The sequence below is a fragment of the Macaca thibetana genome, chromosome 16, assembly GCF_024542745.1.
Source record: "Macaca thibetana thibetana isolate TM-01 chromosome 16, ASM2454274v1, whole genome shotgun sequence".
Classification (NCBI taxonomy): domain Eukaryota; kingdom Metazoa; phylum Chordata; class Mammalia; order Primates; family Cercopithecidae; genus Macaca; species Macaca thibetana.
The window spans coordinates 55,932,320-55,949,112 of record NC_065593.1 but is presented as its reverse complement, the minus strand read 5'-3'; the positions used below and the strand labels follow the sequence as shown (position 1 = coordinate 55,949,112).

The window sequence follows — 16,793 nt, the reverse complement described above, 5'->3', positions numbered from 1 at the left end:
AGTTCAGCAGCTCGGACGTGAGAGCCAGCGGGCACCTGCACACTCAGGGTCCTGGGCATTCCTGTCTTTAGCAACAGGAGCAAAGCATCATCAACAGGGTGGGTAGGCGGCACAGCAGAAACCAACAGATTGAATGTCTCAGCAAGCTCGAACGGACACAGACACACATGGGGAGGCCTGTGGGATCCAGGGCACCGCTCCCTCGGGGAATGACAGTCCGGACTGCCAGCTGATCTCAGTCCAAGAGCCAGCTCCCCTGGGGGGGCACCCTGTGGGGACTCCGAGTGGCAGACAGACAGGTCCCCTGGAGGCTGGCATCTGTGAAACCGTGGCTGTGTGCGGCCTGGGGGCGGGTCATGACTGACATTCTGGAGTCCCCAGGGCCTCCGGCAGTGGCCTTGTGTGGGTCACCTGAGGGTGCAAGGGGGCAGCCACCTCCCACCTATCAGTCAGCTCCCCAGGAAGCCCTGCCCTGGAGCTGCCTGGGAGACAGCTGGCTTCATGGCTGAAGACGGTTTATCAAGGCCACCAAAAACCAAGGTGCAGTGGGGGCAGCGGTTCCCGCTTCTACTTAGGTCTACACTGGAACCATCCCAAATTATTTTAACGTCAGCTGGCGTGTGCTCTTTATGGATGGGGAGTTAACTGGGGCAGAGATGGCTGAGGCCAATGTGTGTCAGGGCGGACATGATCTGCGGCAAGGACGTGGGGGCAGGGAGGACGGACGGTGTGCGGCCTGGGTTGGAGAGAGCTGTGCTCTGAGGCCGGCGCCAAGGGGGTGGACCAGGGCTGAGGGAGGTGGAAGGACGTGCTGGTATGACCAGGGCCTCCTTCCCTCTTCCCTCTGGCCTTGGTGAGGAAACTCGTGAGAGGGGGAGGGGGGCTGGGACAGGGACCAGGGAACGGCCAGATAGGAGAGGAGTGGGTGGCAGTGGGAGCCAGGGCGGTGGTCAAGATACCTGGAGGCCAGGGAGGGGGACGGCAGGTCCTGCAGAACTTCCAGGGCCCAGCCAGGAGGAAGAAGGGTCCCAGGTGGAGAAGGAGCAGGGCCAACCTGCTGGGAAGGGGCCCCCAGGCTGGGGAGAGACTAGGGCCGCCTAGCCCTAGCCGCCGCCAGGGATCCAGTGCCCCCAGATGCCAGAGGCTGGCATCTCTTCTCACCAGGAGAAAGGCTTCCTGTGAAGGTGCTCAGAGGGCGGTGCTCAGCCCGGGACATCTGGTGGCTCTCTGCCAGGTCACAGGCTAGCCCACAGATGAGCACAGCGCGGGTCACAGGCTAGCCCACAGACGAGCACAGTGTAGGACACACAGGCGGGCCCCAGGGAGGTCCCGGATGTCCTGGGCACTGCAGCGTCTTTGGGCATCAGCTACCAGAGGGGTTGGCCACGCAGCCCGTGCGTGCTCTATCCCCAGTTCCGCCTCAGGAGCGCAGTCTCCACCAGGCCACCAGACTCGACTTTAACCAGAAAGCACATGGCCTTCCTCCTCTGGCCGAGCCCACTTTGAGGAAGCCAGAGAACCAGGATCAAAGCTCAAACAGCTGAACAGCAATCCCAGGAACAAGGACCTGGGCAGGGGTGGGGGCACACATCTCTTTTGTCCCCTCACAGCAGACAAACTGGGGCGACAGGAGAGCAGGGCGTGGGAGACAGAGGAGACACTTAGCAGACACTGGTGAGGAAGCGTTAGCCCCATGCAGCAGCCGCAGGCCAAGCGCTTGCTACTTGTGGGACTCCAGGGGCCTCAGGGCAGAAGCCAGGATCCAGGTGCTCAGTGCAGGAAGCAGCAGCACATTGCAAGAATAAACCCTCTGGGCTGGATGCGGGTGGCTGCCCCAGGCCAGGCATTTTCCGGAGACAGCCCGCCCCGGAGCCACAGCAGTGTCCTGGTACTGCCAGCCAGGGTCAGGTGATTGCTCTCAAAAATCAACGCCTCCCTTGGGGTGGACCTCGAGGGTCTCATACCTCCAGCTCCCCAGGGTGTTAACAGTTTGCTTTCAGCTCACCAAGACTGCTGGTGGGAGAGAAGCCTCCGGTGCCCCGTGGACATAGACCGGCCAGGGGATGATGAAGCCTCAGCTCATCGGGTGAGTCAGTGGGACTTGAGGATCTGAGCCCCGAATCTCACCAGGGACATTTACAGGAAGCCAAATCTATTTATTTTAAAATTATTATACCATTGTTTTTTGAGACAAAGTCTCGCTCTGTTGCCTCAGTTGAAGTGCAGTGGCGCGATCATGGCTCCTTACAACCTCTGCCTCCCGGACTCAGGTGATCCTCCCACCTCAGCCTCCCAAGTAGCTGGGACTACAGGTGCACACCACCACACCTGGGTAATTTAAATTTTTTTTGTAGAGACAGGGGTCTCACTGTTGCCCAGGCTGGACTTGAACTCCTGGGCTCAAGCAAACCTCCCGTCTTCGTCTCCCAAAGTGCTGGGATTACAGGCATGAGCCACCGCTTCTGGCCAGAGGCAGCCAAATCTAAAAGGGCCAAAAGCAGCATTTCTCTGCCACACCTCAACGCTGGGCAGAGGGACCTGTCACACTTTGGTTTGGCTCTTTGCATCTGGAGTCTCTGCCAGAGGGTGGTGCAGGCTAAGCATAAGTTGGAGGCTTAGGAATCCGCTCCTGCCTTGAACACATAGGAGGCACAGCTGAGCAGGAAGGTAAGACCTTGGTGTCCACTCATCAGAACAAACGGGTCACCTGTCCACAGTGGAGCCAGTCAACGTCAACCTGCCCAGGTGTCGGGGGTGGAGGCGGCAGCCCAGTCTCAGGTGCCACCACCTTCAGCCTAACTTTCAATGCGCTATGGGGCTCCTGGGGACAGGGCCGGGTGTGAGTGGAGGGAGACCTTGACGGGTATTCTCAGCTTCCCAGGCAGGGGCTGGAGAGAGGGTCCGTCAGACACCCTATTCTGTACACGCAGCCTGCACGGCCTGGGGACCCAGAAATGCTGGGACACTCCCTCCTAGAACATGAGGAGGGGGCTTCTGGGAACAGTTGACTGTGTGAGGGAATGTGGGGAGCCGGGCTACATTCACCCGGGGGGCGCAGCCAGATCCTCAGAGCCCAAGGAGGATTTATTCTATGCAGTGTCTCGCAAGTGTACGCACTCACGCCACTTCCTAAAAATTCAAGCCACAGCACGGCGCACGGGACGTGTGAAGGTACTCACACTGCCGCCTCCCGGGACGTGTTTGATATTATCCTTTGAGCCACACTTGGACTGGACGTTGCTAAGATCCAGCTTCTTATTAATTATCTGCACCTTTGATAGCCAGAAAAAAGGATGAGTGACACGTCACCCTGGACCCGCCTGCTTGCTCGCAAGGACGCCTCCACTTTCGATGAGTGACACACACCACCCTGGACCCGCCTGCTTGCTCACAAGGACGCCTCCACTTTCGATGAGTGACACGAGTCACCCTGGACCCGCCTGCTTGCTCGCAAGGATGCCTCCACTTTTGGACTTGGCAGAGGCAGTCTGGGGAGTGGCGGGAGATTGAGTCACACCCCAGGGGAGCTGAAGGGACAGGGACTCACTTCACAAAAGGATGGCATCGTCAGGCCCGAACCCCAGAGGGGAGCGTTCACCAGCCTGGGGTCAGTGAAAAACGTGTTAGGCCACACTGATGAGTGAGTAACAGGAAGTTCCCTGGCATCTCCACTCACCCCTAGCTAGACCCACCGGAACATTCCCAGAGAACTTCCTGTGGCTGTTCTCAAGCCTGTTGGGCATCGGAATCACCTGTGGATTTTTAAAATCTCAGCCCCCAGCCCTAACCTAGAATTCAAATCTGGAGGAGTCTTTCCAGTCCCTCTGGTTTTGAAAAGTTCCCCTGGTGATTCTGACACACAGCCAGGTTTAAGAAGCCCTGAGCCCGCAGGCAGGACACAGGCCGCTTTGTGGGGAAGACAAATGCGGGGTGTCCCCTCTGTAAGAGGGCTCTGTCCCTGCAAGGGGGCAGTGCCTTCTCCTTCCATCCACCCACCAGCCCCCTCCCACCCACAGTGCCACCAGGTGCGTAACGGAAGCTGAGCAAATGCGCCCGTGGGGCTTTTTCTCAGCTCTTCCATAAGCAGGGGTGGCCTGGATGGGTCTCCCGCGACTGCATTTCTGGAAGGTTCTTTCTGTAGACACCCGGGAGGTACGAAAAATCAGCGTTTTGATGAGAAATGATTTTTACCAATTTGCCTAAAAACTATGAAATAGAAAACCAGGGTTTAGGGAGTTGGAAAAACTTGACATTTTGTCTGCCAGATCAGTGAGAACGTCTTCCTCACCCGGTGACCTTCCCCTCAGGAACTCTGGAAACAGTGCTTTTTTTTTTTTCTTAGTGAGACAGGGTCTCACTTTGTCCCCCAGGCTGGAGTGCAGTGACATCTTCCCGGCACACTGCAGCCTCGACCTCCCTGGACTCAAGGGATTCTCCTACTTCAGCCTCCCAAGTAGCTGGGACCACAGGCACATGCCACCACACCTGGCAATTTTTTTGTATTTTTTGTAGAGATGAGGTCACGCTATGTTGTCCAGGATGGTCTGAAACTCCTGGGCTCAAGCAATCAGCCCACCTCAGCTTCCCAAAGTGCTGGGATTACAAGCCTGAGCCACTGCGCATGTAATCTCAGCACTTTGGTTTTTATTCGTCTCAGATGTAAATAATTGCCAAGTGGAGATCCCAGTGAAAGACCAGCCATGCCAAGGCAGTTTCTGAAATCTTGAAAATGGCAAGAGCTCAGTGGTTCTTTTGAGAATGCTGGGTGGAGACCACTGCCCTGGAGGCCCCATCAGCCTGGGCTGTCGGGTCTGGGACTGGGACTCCAGCCTGGCTTCTGGTTCATCCCGTTTTTTCCCCTTAATTTTACTCATCTGAATCTTCAATATGAATCAACATCTAACTCATCTCTTCATAATCTTTTATATTCCTTCAAACAGACTATGTATTTTTATTAGAAAATATAACAATTTTAAAAAACAGCTCATCAAAGCAAAAACAAAACCGTTTTCTTACCACCCTAACACAATCAGGATTGCATTTTTTGTATTTCCTTTAAGTCTCGTTTAGATGTAACCATCCCTGTGTACCTAAACTTGGGAGAATTACTGTGCACATGCAATTTTGTATCTTGCTCTAAGAAGTGATATCATATCCTAGGCTGGGCGCGGTGGCTCACACCGGTAATCCCAGCACTTTGGGAGGCCAAGGCAGGTGGATCACCGGAGGTCAGGAGTTCGAGAACAGCCTGGCCAACAAGGTGAAACCCTGTCTATAGTAAAAATACAAAAGTTAGCCGGGCATGGTGGCAAGCAACTGTAGTCCCAGCTACTTGGGAGGTTGAGGCAGGAGAACCTGGGAGATGGAAGTTGCAGTCAGCTCCAGCCCAGGTGACAGAATGAGATTTTGTCTCAAAAAACAAAAAAGAACAAAAGAAGTGATATCATATCCTAAGCATTCTGTATGGTCTACGGTCATCAGAAGCACTATGTTTAATAATATGTTCCATTCCATTTTGTGAATATTTTCCCCCTGCTAGCCAACATTTGTATTGATTCCATTTTGTACTCCAATAATACAAACAGTCCTGCAGGAGCTGGATTTGATGCAAAGAAAAAAAAATACAAACAGCCTCCCATGAACCTCTTTCTGAAAGGAGCTTTTTCCATATGATGGGTTATTTTCATAACACAGAGTCCTAGAATAGAATTTCTGGGTCAAAGTTATAAATATTCTAAAACCTCTCAGTACAACTCTCCACATGGCTTTCTAAAAGGGTTGCATGAGTTTCCCCTGTGAGCCCTGGTGAGAGAGCCAGCCTCATATTGCTGCCAGCACTGACTGGGTGTTTACAATATTGTTTTGCTTATTTCTTTGACCAAAATAAAAGAAACTGCATTGCTGGCTTATCCTGCATCTGATTATGACTGAAATCACTCCTTTACCCCTTTTGCTGATGGGTGTATTTTTTCTAACATACAAATACTTACATTTTAATTTATTTTTATTATTTATTCTTTTTATTATTTTTAAAATAGAGACAGGGTCTCACTCTGTCATCCAGGCTGGAATGCAGTGGTGCCATCGTAGCTCACTGCAGCCTTAAACTCCTGGGCTCAAGCGATCCTCCTGCCTCCGTCTCCCAAGTAGCTGGGACTACCGGTATGTGCCACAACACCCAGCTAATTTTAAAAAATTCTTTGTGGTGATGAGGTCTCAAACTCCTGGGCTCAAGTGATTCTCTCACCTCAGCCTCTCAAAGCACTGGGATTACAGGTGTGAACCACAGTGTCCAGCCTACATTTGAATGTACTTATTTATGTGTGTTTTATAAATTTTTAATTTTAAATTTATATGGGTACATAGTAGGTGTATATACTTGTGGGGTACATGAGATATTTAGAAACAGACATACATTGTGTAATAATCACATCAGGGTGATGGGGTATCCATCACCTCAAGCACTGATCATTTCTTGTGTTATGAACATTCCAATTACACTCTTTTAGTTGTTTTAAAATGTACTATAAATTCCTGTTGACTGTAGTCACGATGTTGTGCTATCCAATACTAGATCTATTCATGCTAACTATGTTTTTGTGCCCATTAACCATCCCCACTTTCTCCCCACTCCCCTCCACCCTTCTCAGCCTCTGGTAACCATCCTTCTACTTTCTGTCTCCATGAGTTTAATTTTTAGCTCCCACAAATGTGTGAGAACATGTGAAGTCTGTCCCTCTGTCTGGCTTATTTCACTTAACATGATGTCCTCCAGTTCCATCCATGTTGTTTCAAATGACAGAATCTTATTCTTTTTCATGGCTGAATACTCCATTGCATATATGAACCACATTTTCTTTCTCCATTCGTCTGCTGATGGACACTCGTGTTGCTTCCAAATCTTGGCTATTGTGAATAGTGCTGCAATCAATACAGGAGTGTCCGAACTACAGTTTTAGATACTCAAATTCTTCCTTTGTAATTCCTTCTCTGGTGTTTCAACGTACAATCCACTCCTCCCTTAGAGATGGATAAATCTCTAATGTCACATCACCTTTCTTGCCCACCATCCCCTCATTAAGGACAAGGAGGCCATGTGAGGCCCACAGAGGTTCTGCAACTTTCTCAGGTCAGAAGCAGCCACAGAAGAATCTAGATCTCAGAGTTCCTGTAGCCGCAGGCTACCTTTGTGACAACAAAGTTGTCCTGGGCTGTCCTCAAGGCTACAGCCTCATAAACCTAATAAAAACAATACTACTTTTTGGTGAACACTGAAATTCTCTCCTGCCAGCAAGGAGACACTGTGACAGTGCCTCAGCCCAGGCTGGAGCTGGGGGAGGAGGTGGGACAGGATTTCTCATACTGCTTCTCAAGGAGTTGCTGTCACCCTTTGCACAAGTCTTTGAATCAATTCATGTCACCCTCCGATTTTAAGGAACCCCACATAAACTCCTTTGCGGATTATTTTTTTAATAAAAAATAGTTTTAATGGAGATGGGGTCTTGCTATGTTGCCCAGCCCAGGTCTCAAATTCCTGGGCTCAAGTAGTCCTCTGGCCTCAGCCTCTGTAGTAGCCTCAGCACCTGTAGACTTGATGATCATTTTTTATTCATAACTTTTCACTGGATAAGTCTTAGAAGAAGATTTGCCTGCTTTCTTTTTTTTTTTTTTTTTGAGACAGAGTCTTGCTCTGTCGCGTAGGCTGGAGTGCAGTGGCCGGATCTCAGCTCACTGCAAGCTCCGCCTTCCGGGTTTATGCCATTCTCCTGCCTCAGCCTCCCTAGTAGCTGGGACTACAGGCGCCCGCCACCTTGCCCGGCTAGTTTTTTTGTACTTTTTAGTAGAGACGGGGTTTCACCGTGTTCGCCAGGATGGTCTCGATCTCCTGACCTCGTGATCCGCCCGTCTCAGCCTCCCAAAGTGCTGGGATTACAGGCTTGAGCCACCGCGCCCGGCCGATTTGCCTGCTTTCAAAAAGGAGTGGGAACAGCTTAGAATTAGAAAATACACACTCACAATAATAAAACAGGAAAACGTAAAGAGTAACATTAGAAGAAGGGGAGGGCATCAATACTGACAATTACAAGAGTGATCATTCCATTTAGCTTTGAGCTTCCTAGAAGCCAAGGCAAAAAGGGAAATGTCATGGGTTACATAACTCTCCTTATCTGACAAAGGAAACTTACCAGTTTTTCAAGGAAGAGAACTTTGTTTTCTGTACTAATCCATAAAAGAAATTAAGCAAATGAATCAAAGGACATTAAGCAATAACTCAGTGTCTGTCACATACATAGAAATGTTTTTTCCAGCTGGGCGCGGTGGCTCACGCCTGTAATCCCAGCACTTTGGGAAGCCAAGGCAGGCAGATCATGAGGTCATGAGATCGAGACCATCCTGGTTAACACGGTGAAACCCTGTCTCTACTAAAAAATACAAAAAAATTAGCCAGGTGTGATGGCAGGCGCCTGTAGTCCTAGCTACTCGGGAGGCTGAGGCAGGAGAATAGCATGACCCCAGGAGGCAGAACTTGCAGTGAGCCGAGATCGTGCCACTGCACTCCAGTCTGGGCGACAGAGTGAGACTCTGTTGCAAACAAACAAACAAACAAAAAACAAAAAAGAAATTTTTTTCCATGTGGCTTTTTCTTGTTCTAACCCCACAAAAAAGTCAACAAGCCTTTATGAGATTTTGCAATAGACACAAGGGTATTTACAAAGCAGACATGAACTACTGCCAATTGTCACATTAAGTCAACATCCTTTACAGAATCTTAGATTTACAGAAGGGAGAGAAAAGGGGAATGGCTGTCATTATGAAATCAGAATCCTGAAATTGAATTTCTCAGCTACAGAAACATATATATTACACTTCGGCTCTGGGGAGGCACTGACAAAAACCATCAAGGGAGAGAACAAAGCGTTGCAAGCTCCCAATTTGGATCCAGGGAACTCCCAGTCAGGGGAGAAATGTCTGAGTCAGAGTTTGACCCTGAAGGAGAGGCTGTGGTGAGGTGGGGCTGGGGGTGTGTGTCCACTTGGTTTAATCAATTTCCTGGAGCACCCAAAGCAGCCCTAAGCTCTCACTAGACCTCGATCTGGTTTTGTTTGGGTTCAGGTCTCTCAAGGCTACTCCAAAGAGCCCAGCCCTCTCTCCCTGGCCTCAAGCCTGCAGCCCCACAGCCCCGTGCCTCACAGTTGGCTCCCAGGCTGGCCCAGGCTTGGCCTGTCTCCAGCGCTGCCTGCTTGCTGAGCTGTGCTTTGCCTCACCAGGCTCAGCAGGGCCAGTGCAATGCTCTGCTGGGAATTTAACCCGGGGTGGACACTGGATGCCCACACAAGCCTTCTCTTCAAGTCCAAGGTGATCAGCTTGGGAACTGACACAGGAAAACCTGTCTATGTCCTGTCAAGTCAACCGGCCAAGGAAGAGATCAAATAACAGGGTAGAGTCACCTTCAGAATTATTTACACTGTCCTTTAAACAAGCTCCTTTAAAATGATTTGATTTACACAAGATTTTTCAGAAGCACTGATGTACAGGGAAAGATGCCTGGAGGGTCTCAGAGTTACAGATCTGTCCTAGAGGAGGGTCCCAGCCTGGCACTGCCCCCCACTCACTGTGGAGTCTGACATCTCAGCCCAAGCTCACCTGCATCCCTGGCCCTGATTGAGAAGGAGAGGCAAATGATCCCACGTACAAATTCACTGTATTTATTCCACATAAGTTCTACACAGATGCTTTTTTAAAGTGACAACTGGGGCTTTGATATTAAATATAATGTATTTTTAAGGCCAGGCACAGTGACTCAGGCCTGCAATCCCAGTACTTTGGGAGGCCAGGGCAGGCAGATCACCTGAGGCCAGGAGTTTGAGACCAGCTTGGCCAACATGGTGAAACCCTGTCTCTACTACAAATATAAAAATTAGCCAGGCGTGGTGGTGGGCGTCTGTAATCCCAGCTACTAGGGAGGCTGAGGCAGGAGAGTTGCTTGAACCTGGGAGGCGGAGGTTGCAGTGAGCCGAGATTGCACCATCGCACTCCAGCCTGGATGACAGAGTGAGACTCTGTCTCAAAATAAATAAAGAAAGTATTTTTAGAATACTCAGTTCTCTATAATTGTCAGTGGTGTATGAGAAGGGAGGAAAGAGGGGTAAAAGGAGAGAGAAATAGATCAGAGAGATGGGCAGAGGTGACTGGGTAGAGAGAGAGCAAGGCTGGGAGAAGGTGAAGACGAGTGTGTGCGCGCACACGTATGCGCACACATGCACGTACGCACACGCACACGTGCACACACACAGGCGCACGCACACGCACACACGCGCACACAGGCGCACACACAGACGCCCTTAAAAAAAAAAAAAAAAAAAAAAAAGAAGAGGGCCGGGCGTGGTGGCTCAAGCCTCTAATCCCAGCACTTTGGGAGGCCGAGACGGGCGGATCACGAGGTCAGGAGATCGAGACCATCCTGGCGAACACGGTGAAACCCCGTCTCTACTAAAAAAAAATACAAAAAACTAGCCGGGCGAGGTGGCGGGCGCCTGTAGTCCCAGCTACTCGGGAGGTTGAGGCAGGAGAATGGCGGGAACCCGGGAGGCGGAGCTTGCAGTGAGCTGAGATCCGGCCACTGCACTCCAGCCTGGGCGACAGAGCGAGACTGTCTCAAAAAAAAAAAGTGAAGGTCGGGCATGGTGGCTCACACCAGCAGTTTGGGAGGCTGAGGCAGGAGGATCACTTGAGCCCAGGCGTTCAAGACCATCCTGGGCAACACAGTGAAACCACATCTCTGCAAAAAATACAAGAAATTAGCTGGGCACTGTGGTGCAAGCCTGTGGTCCCAACTACTCAGGAGGCTGAGGTGGAAGGATCGCTTGAGCTCAGGACTTCAAGGTTGCAGTGAGCTACGATCGCACCACTGCACTCCAGCCTGGGCAACTCAGCAAGACCCTGTCTCAAAAAAGAGAAACAAATCAACACACACAGGGAAGGAAGCAAGCCACCCAGGCTGCGGCCCAGAACCAAGAAACAGTTACAGCATTCTATCGCCATCTTGTGGCCATCTTCAATATTGCACACTCAAGGCTTTCAAAGCCCCACTGCTCAGGTAGGTTTCTGTCCATCCCGGGCTTCCAGGCTCTGTGCTGCTTCAGGTCTTCACATCCCAACTACTGGCCTGGACATCCTCCAAGAAAGTGACTTCAGCTCCAACTTCTCGGAGCCAACCAGGCCCCCCATAGCCCCCGGGCCCTTTCCTGGCCATGATCCTGTACACTCCCTTCTCCCTGCTGGCAGCCACAGGGTCCCCAGTTCTCCTGATCCTGCAGCCTGGGCCCCATATGAGCAACTTCTCTCTTGCCCTGCATGGCCCCTGGGACTCCCTGCTTCTTCAGCTCTCCTCTTTGTTTCCCAGTGACCCCCCAAGAAGGGTTGCTGTTGCTGGGCCCTCACCCCCGCGTAACCCTCCCCAGCAGCTGCCCACAGCCCGCCCACTTCAGCACTCCCACGGCCACTGCAGCTGAACTGAGCCTCTCTTCAGGGACCCCCTCCACCACCCTCTGTCCTACTGGGCGATGTCCAGCGGCTCGCAGCAGCCGCAACCTCTCTTCTGCCAGTGTGAACTCTCCTAGCACCCAAGCTTCACACCCCTTAGCGCTGGACACACGCCCTCGGCTGCTCCAGCCGCCTCCAGTTCTAGCTTTATTTTGCTTTTGCTCTGAAGAGCTCCACGTTACCGTGTTCCACTATCCTCCCTCAGCTCCTGCACCCAGCAGTCTGGGTGGGGGCTGTCCTTTCAAAGGCCACTGAACAGGTCCCAAACAAGGGTCTGTCTGTCTTCTCTGGCTTGCTGACTTGTGCGGGTTGCTCCCCTTGCATGTCCTTCCCTGGCCAAGCTCTCCATCCTAATTCCTCCTGCTGCTGCAACTGGCCCTGTTTCTCTGCTCATCTGCCCCTGTCCCCTGGCCTGGGCCCTGGGGGCAAAAGCTCTTAGCACAGAGCCTGGTGTTCAGAGGTACCCCATAAATGTCTGAATGAATGAATAAAGGAATGAAATAAGGAAGGAACCAGCTTTTCTGTTCTTTCTTTCTTTTTTTTAAATAGGTCTCAGTCTCGCTCTATTGCCCAGGCTGGGGTGTAGTGGTGTGATCATAGCTCACTGCAACCTTGAACTCCTGGTCTCAAGCGATCCTCCAGCATCAGCCTCGCAAAGTGCTGGGATTACAGGCATGCACCACTGCGCCCAGCCAGGAGTCAGCTTTTGATGCTGTTATATGTTCTGTTTTACTGGTTGTGTTTTCTTCACTTTTTTTTTTTTTAAAGTTAGGAGTGCAAGGTTGTGTTTTTTGATTTATTTCTGCTCTTATCTTTGTTTCTAGATTCTTTTTTTTCCTTGTATTCTTTTCCCCCTCCATTAAGAACCTAATTTATATGCTGCAGTTATTTAATTTTTTAAATAACACAAGTATTTAAAACTATGAAATCCTTCTAAGTACAATTTGGGGTGCCTTAATGTAATGTACAGGATTCATTTTACTTTACTTTTTTGACACAGGGTCTCGCCCAGGCTGGCGTTCAGTGGCGTGAACATGGCTCATTGCAGCCTTGACCTCCCAGGCTCAAGCAGTCCTCCCACCTCAGCCTCTGGAGTAGCTGGAACTACAGGCGAGTGCCAACATGCCCAGCTAATTAAAAAAAAAAAAAAGTGTAAAGACAGGGTCTCCGTATGTTGCCCAGGCTGGTCCCGAACTCCTGGACTCAAGTGATCCTTCTGCCTTGGCCTCCCCAAGTGTTGGGATTAAGTGTGAGTCACCACACCTGGCTCCAACAAAATGTTTTAAAAGCTGGTCCTTTGTCTCTGTGTCTGGACATACCCCCACCCTCGCAGGCCAGACAGGGCGGGGACAACCTTGGCAAGGGGCATGTGGGACCCATGGGCTGGCCTGGCTGGGTCTGAGTTGACTGAGGAGCCAGGCGCTTGGAATCTGCAAATAGGAATAGAGTTGGGACTGAAAGTGGAAAATGAGTCACTGGAGATCAGGGTGCACAGGAGGCCACAGTGGTTGAGGTTGAGGGTAGGTGTCAGCAGTAAGAACCCAGGGTCACTGAGTCTCAGCCAGCTGCACACTGGAGTCACCCAGGGGAAGCCAACCCAAGATGACAACAGGTCCGGGGGGCTCGGGCACTGGAATGGTGTTTAAAAGAATCCCCTCTTCCCCCCAGGTGCTCCCTTTTGCAGTTAGGATGGAACACCGCTGCCCACGGCTCACCACAAGATCGGTGGGGGTCTATGGGCTTTTCCTGCCTGGCATCCCACCCAGCTCTTCCTCCTTCCCTGCAATCTCCACCCCTACCCAGCCAGTGCTCCAGTGTGGCCACCCGATCATCTGCATTTTCCTTTAAAAATGATTCCATGTGGGGCCCCCAAAGCAATACATGTTCACTGTAGCACATCCCGAAAACAGAGACAAGCACAAAGGGGAAAACAGACGTTTTCTGTTTTGTTCCCGAACGATTTACAGCGATCTGCGGTGGTTCCAGCCTCTACAGGCTCCCAAACCTGACTTGGCTCCTGCTCCTCTGTCTTCAGCGTGAGCATCTGTTCCGGCAGGACTGAGTGATTCTTCAGACTCCTCCAGCTTTGTCTCTTTTGTAGCCAAACATTTATTGAGCACTTACTGTATGCTGGGCACTACATGAGGCCACAGGGACCCAAAGGTCTCAGCAAAACCTCGTGGAGCCTTCAGGCCAGTCTAGGAGGAGGAGGAGGCCTGAGACCCTCCAGCGGGTCGTTTTAAAGGCCCTTGTGCGTGGACCCCGTATGACTTTTTTTTCTTCTTTCCTGGAGATTCATGTGTTGGTCTTTGTGATGGCTGAGGTTTCGTTTCAGACAATTTTTCTAGGCTTTCCTGGCATTTAAGGGAGGCTGTGACTGTGTCCTCTGCCACTTTTCCATACTTCGTCCCCCAAAATATCTCAAGAAAAGTAAAGTCACCCTTTCTCCTTTAACCCTTTAGTACATTTGGATGTGCCGTCTCCGCCCAGCGTGATGACGTCGTAACCTGGGACCCTGTCTGCCCCTTTCTTTTTTTTTTTTTTTGAGACGGAGTCTCGCTCTGTCGCCCAGGCTGCAGTGCAGTGACCGGATCGCAGCTCACTGCAAGCTCCGCCTCCCGGGTTCACGCCATTCTCCTGCCTCAGCCTCCCGAGTAGCTGGGACCACAGGCGCCTGCCACCTCGCCCGGCTAGTTTTTTGTATTTTTTAGTAGAGACGGGGTTTCACCATGTTCGCCAGGATGGTCTCGATCTCCTGACCTCGTGATCCGCCCGTCTCGGCCTCCTAAAGTGCTGGGATTACAGGCTTGAGCCACCGCGCCCGGCCGTGCCCCTTTCTATACTTGGCATGAGGTCGCCTGACTCTCACCCCTCATGGGCACAGGCAGGGCAGTCACAGAGTGGGAGGGACAGTTCTGGATGGAAAGCTGTCTTGGCTGCTCAGCCCCATTCCTGCTGCTCTCTTCAGAGCTGTAAGAACTGGGCCAAATGGTGCCCACACCTTCCAAGTCAACCTCAGATGAACTCAGGGTCAAGAGGGGAGCTACCTCCCATGCTAAGCTGAGGGTTCTGTCTCTGGCAACCTGAATCATCCACTCACACAGAGCCCGAGTTAAATTAACCCCGCATTCAGTGAGGGCCGGCCACCTGCGCAGTCTTGTGGGGGCTACAAAAACGCGTGAGACTCGGCCTTCACCCTCAGTCACGGCCCAGACTAGGGAGCAGCACACGCATGTTCAGTGTCGTCAGGGTTTTCAGGGGCTTTGAGAAGAGAGAGGGAAATCCAGGAAGACTTCCTGGAGGAGATGGCAACTGAACTTGGGTTTAAGGGAAGGGAAGAGATAAGGAGAGAATGACATTCCCTGCTGTGGGACACTGGGCAGGGCATGGCAGAACCCAGGGGCCCCCGGGGGTGCATGGGCGGGGAACCCCAGACAGCGAGCAGCAGATTCAGACTGGGGGGAAGGAAGCACTTTGAGGGTACTGCCTGTCATGTGACTTGAGGAGATCCTGGGTATGCGTGGATGGCAGTCTGGATGCTGGAGCAGGATGGGGGTACATGGGTGGGCAATGGGAGAAAAGGCAGGAAAGGCCAGTGAGGGCCCCTCTGGGTTCTTGGGCAGCACCAGGGCCAGGCACCCTGGAGAATGAAGGTCACAATGGTCCCGAGATGGGGCTTCTGGAGGCGACTTTCGAGAACCGAATGAGGACTGGAAAGTCTGGAGACGAGGGAGCGCATTGTCCCCAGTGGAAGCGCAGAACAGTTTCCCTCAGCTGTGGTACAGGACAGAGGCCCTGGGTCGCCTGTGAGTTATTTCCCCAAGGCCTCTAACCAGGCCATTGTGGTAGGTGAGGGTCCAGAGACCCTCTTCCACTACAAGCTCCACATGCCTAAGCAGGGAGAGGCCGGACTTTTAATTTAACCCAGATCATTTGCCATCAAGAGGGAGATCCTGAGATGTTCTCTTCCTTCCCTCCCTCCTGTGTTCCAGGGAGCTCTGCCCTTGTCCCCACGGCCACAGGGGAGCCACTGTCTGTCCTTTCCTCGATGAGAGGAGGTGCTCCGGGGCACAGCTGAGTCCTCTCCACCTCTGTGCTCGGTGTGGCACGCAGGGGCACTCAAAGGAGGCTTGATGCAGAGAGGCAGGGTCCACACATGCATCTCTTTTAACCTAACCGTTCACTTCCATCCTGACGGGATGCGATGCTGCACCCACAGGCTTGTTCAGGGGCAGGGGGGCTCCTGCATCGAAGCCTGGGCCAGGGTAGGTGGCAGGGTTTGAGGCAAGGTGCTCACATGCACTGGTGGCCACCCTCCCTCCACATGGCCCAGGCTCAGGCCCAAGTGATAAGAAATTCGGCCGGGCGCGGTGGCTCAAGCCTGTAATCCCAGCACTTTGGGAGGCCGAGACGGGTGGATCACGAGGTCAGGAGATCGAGACCATCCTGGCTAACATGGTGAAACCCCGTCTCTACTAAAAAATAACAAAAAACTAGCCGGGCGATGTGGTGGACACCTGTAGTCCCAGCTACTCGGGAGGCTGAGGCAGGAGAATGGTGTGAACCCGGGAGGCGGAGCTTGCAGTGAGCTGAGATCCGGCCACTGCACTCCAGCCTGGGCGACAGAGCAAGACTCCGTCTCAAAAAAAAAAAAAAAAAAAAAAAAAAATTCAACGGTGTGGAGAGCGCCTGCGTGGGGGCGGCAAGCTGACACACAGGCCCAGGGTTTCAGAAAGCCCCTTAGCTCCCCGAGGCCCAGTGCCCAGAAGGCCCAGCACATCTGCGGCCTCAGAGTGAGCCGTGGTCCTCTGCACCCCCAGCCTCCTCTTCACCCTTCCCCAGCTCTGCTGGGTGGTGGGAAGGGGGTCCTGGGCTGAACTGTGGTCCCCACAAATTCATATGTTGAAGCCCTAACCCCCCCGTACCTTAGAATGTGACTCTATTTGGAGACAGGGCCTTTAGAGAGGTGATTAAGTGAAATATGAGGTCATCAGGCTGGGCCCTAAGCAATGGCGTTCTTTTCTTTCTTTCTTTTTTCTTTTCTTGTTTTGAGATGGAGTCTCACTCTGTCGCGCAGACTGGAGTGCAATAGCACTATCTCAGCTCACGGCAACCTCTGCCTCCTGGGTTCAAGCGGTTCTCCTGCCTCAACCTCCTGAGTAGCTGGGATTACAGGCATGCGCTACCACCACGCCCAGCTAATTTTTGTATTTTTAGTAGAGACGAGGTTCCACTCTGTTGCTCAGGCT

The 16,793-nt window shown here is 52.1% G+C and overlaps 2 protein-coding genes across 20 annotated transcripts in view; both read right to left on the bottom strand.

The window, feature by feature from the left end:
• The window catches only part of MAPT (microtubule associated protein tau), a 131,366-nt gene that overhangs the window by 13,032 nt on the left and 101,541 nt on the right, over positions 1–16,793 (bottom strand). For 12 of the 19 annotated variants that reach the window (XM_050763689.1, XM_050763692.1, XM_050763701.1 and 9 more), the window contains one exon: positions 3,180–3,272. The exons of the other annotated variants lie outside the window; for them this stretch is intronic. In XM_050763689.1, coding sequence (XP_050619646.1) covers positions 3,180–3,272 — 93 coding nt within the window. The remainder of the gene's footprint in view (positions 1–3,179; positions 3,273–16,793) is intronic. 19 annotated transcript variants of the gene reach the window in all.
• On the bottom strand, positions 14,048–14,777 carry STH (saitohin; the record flags this gene model as incomplete). The annotated part of the gene is made up of 1 exon (XM_050764820.1): positions 14,048–14,777. A coding segment is annotated over one exon (396 nt), but the record flags the coding sequence as incomplete, so codon positions are not given.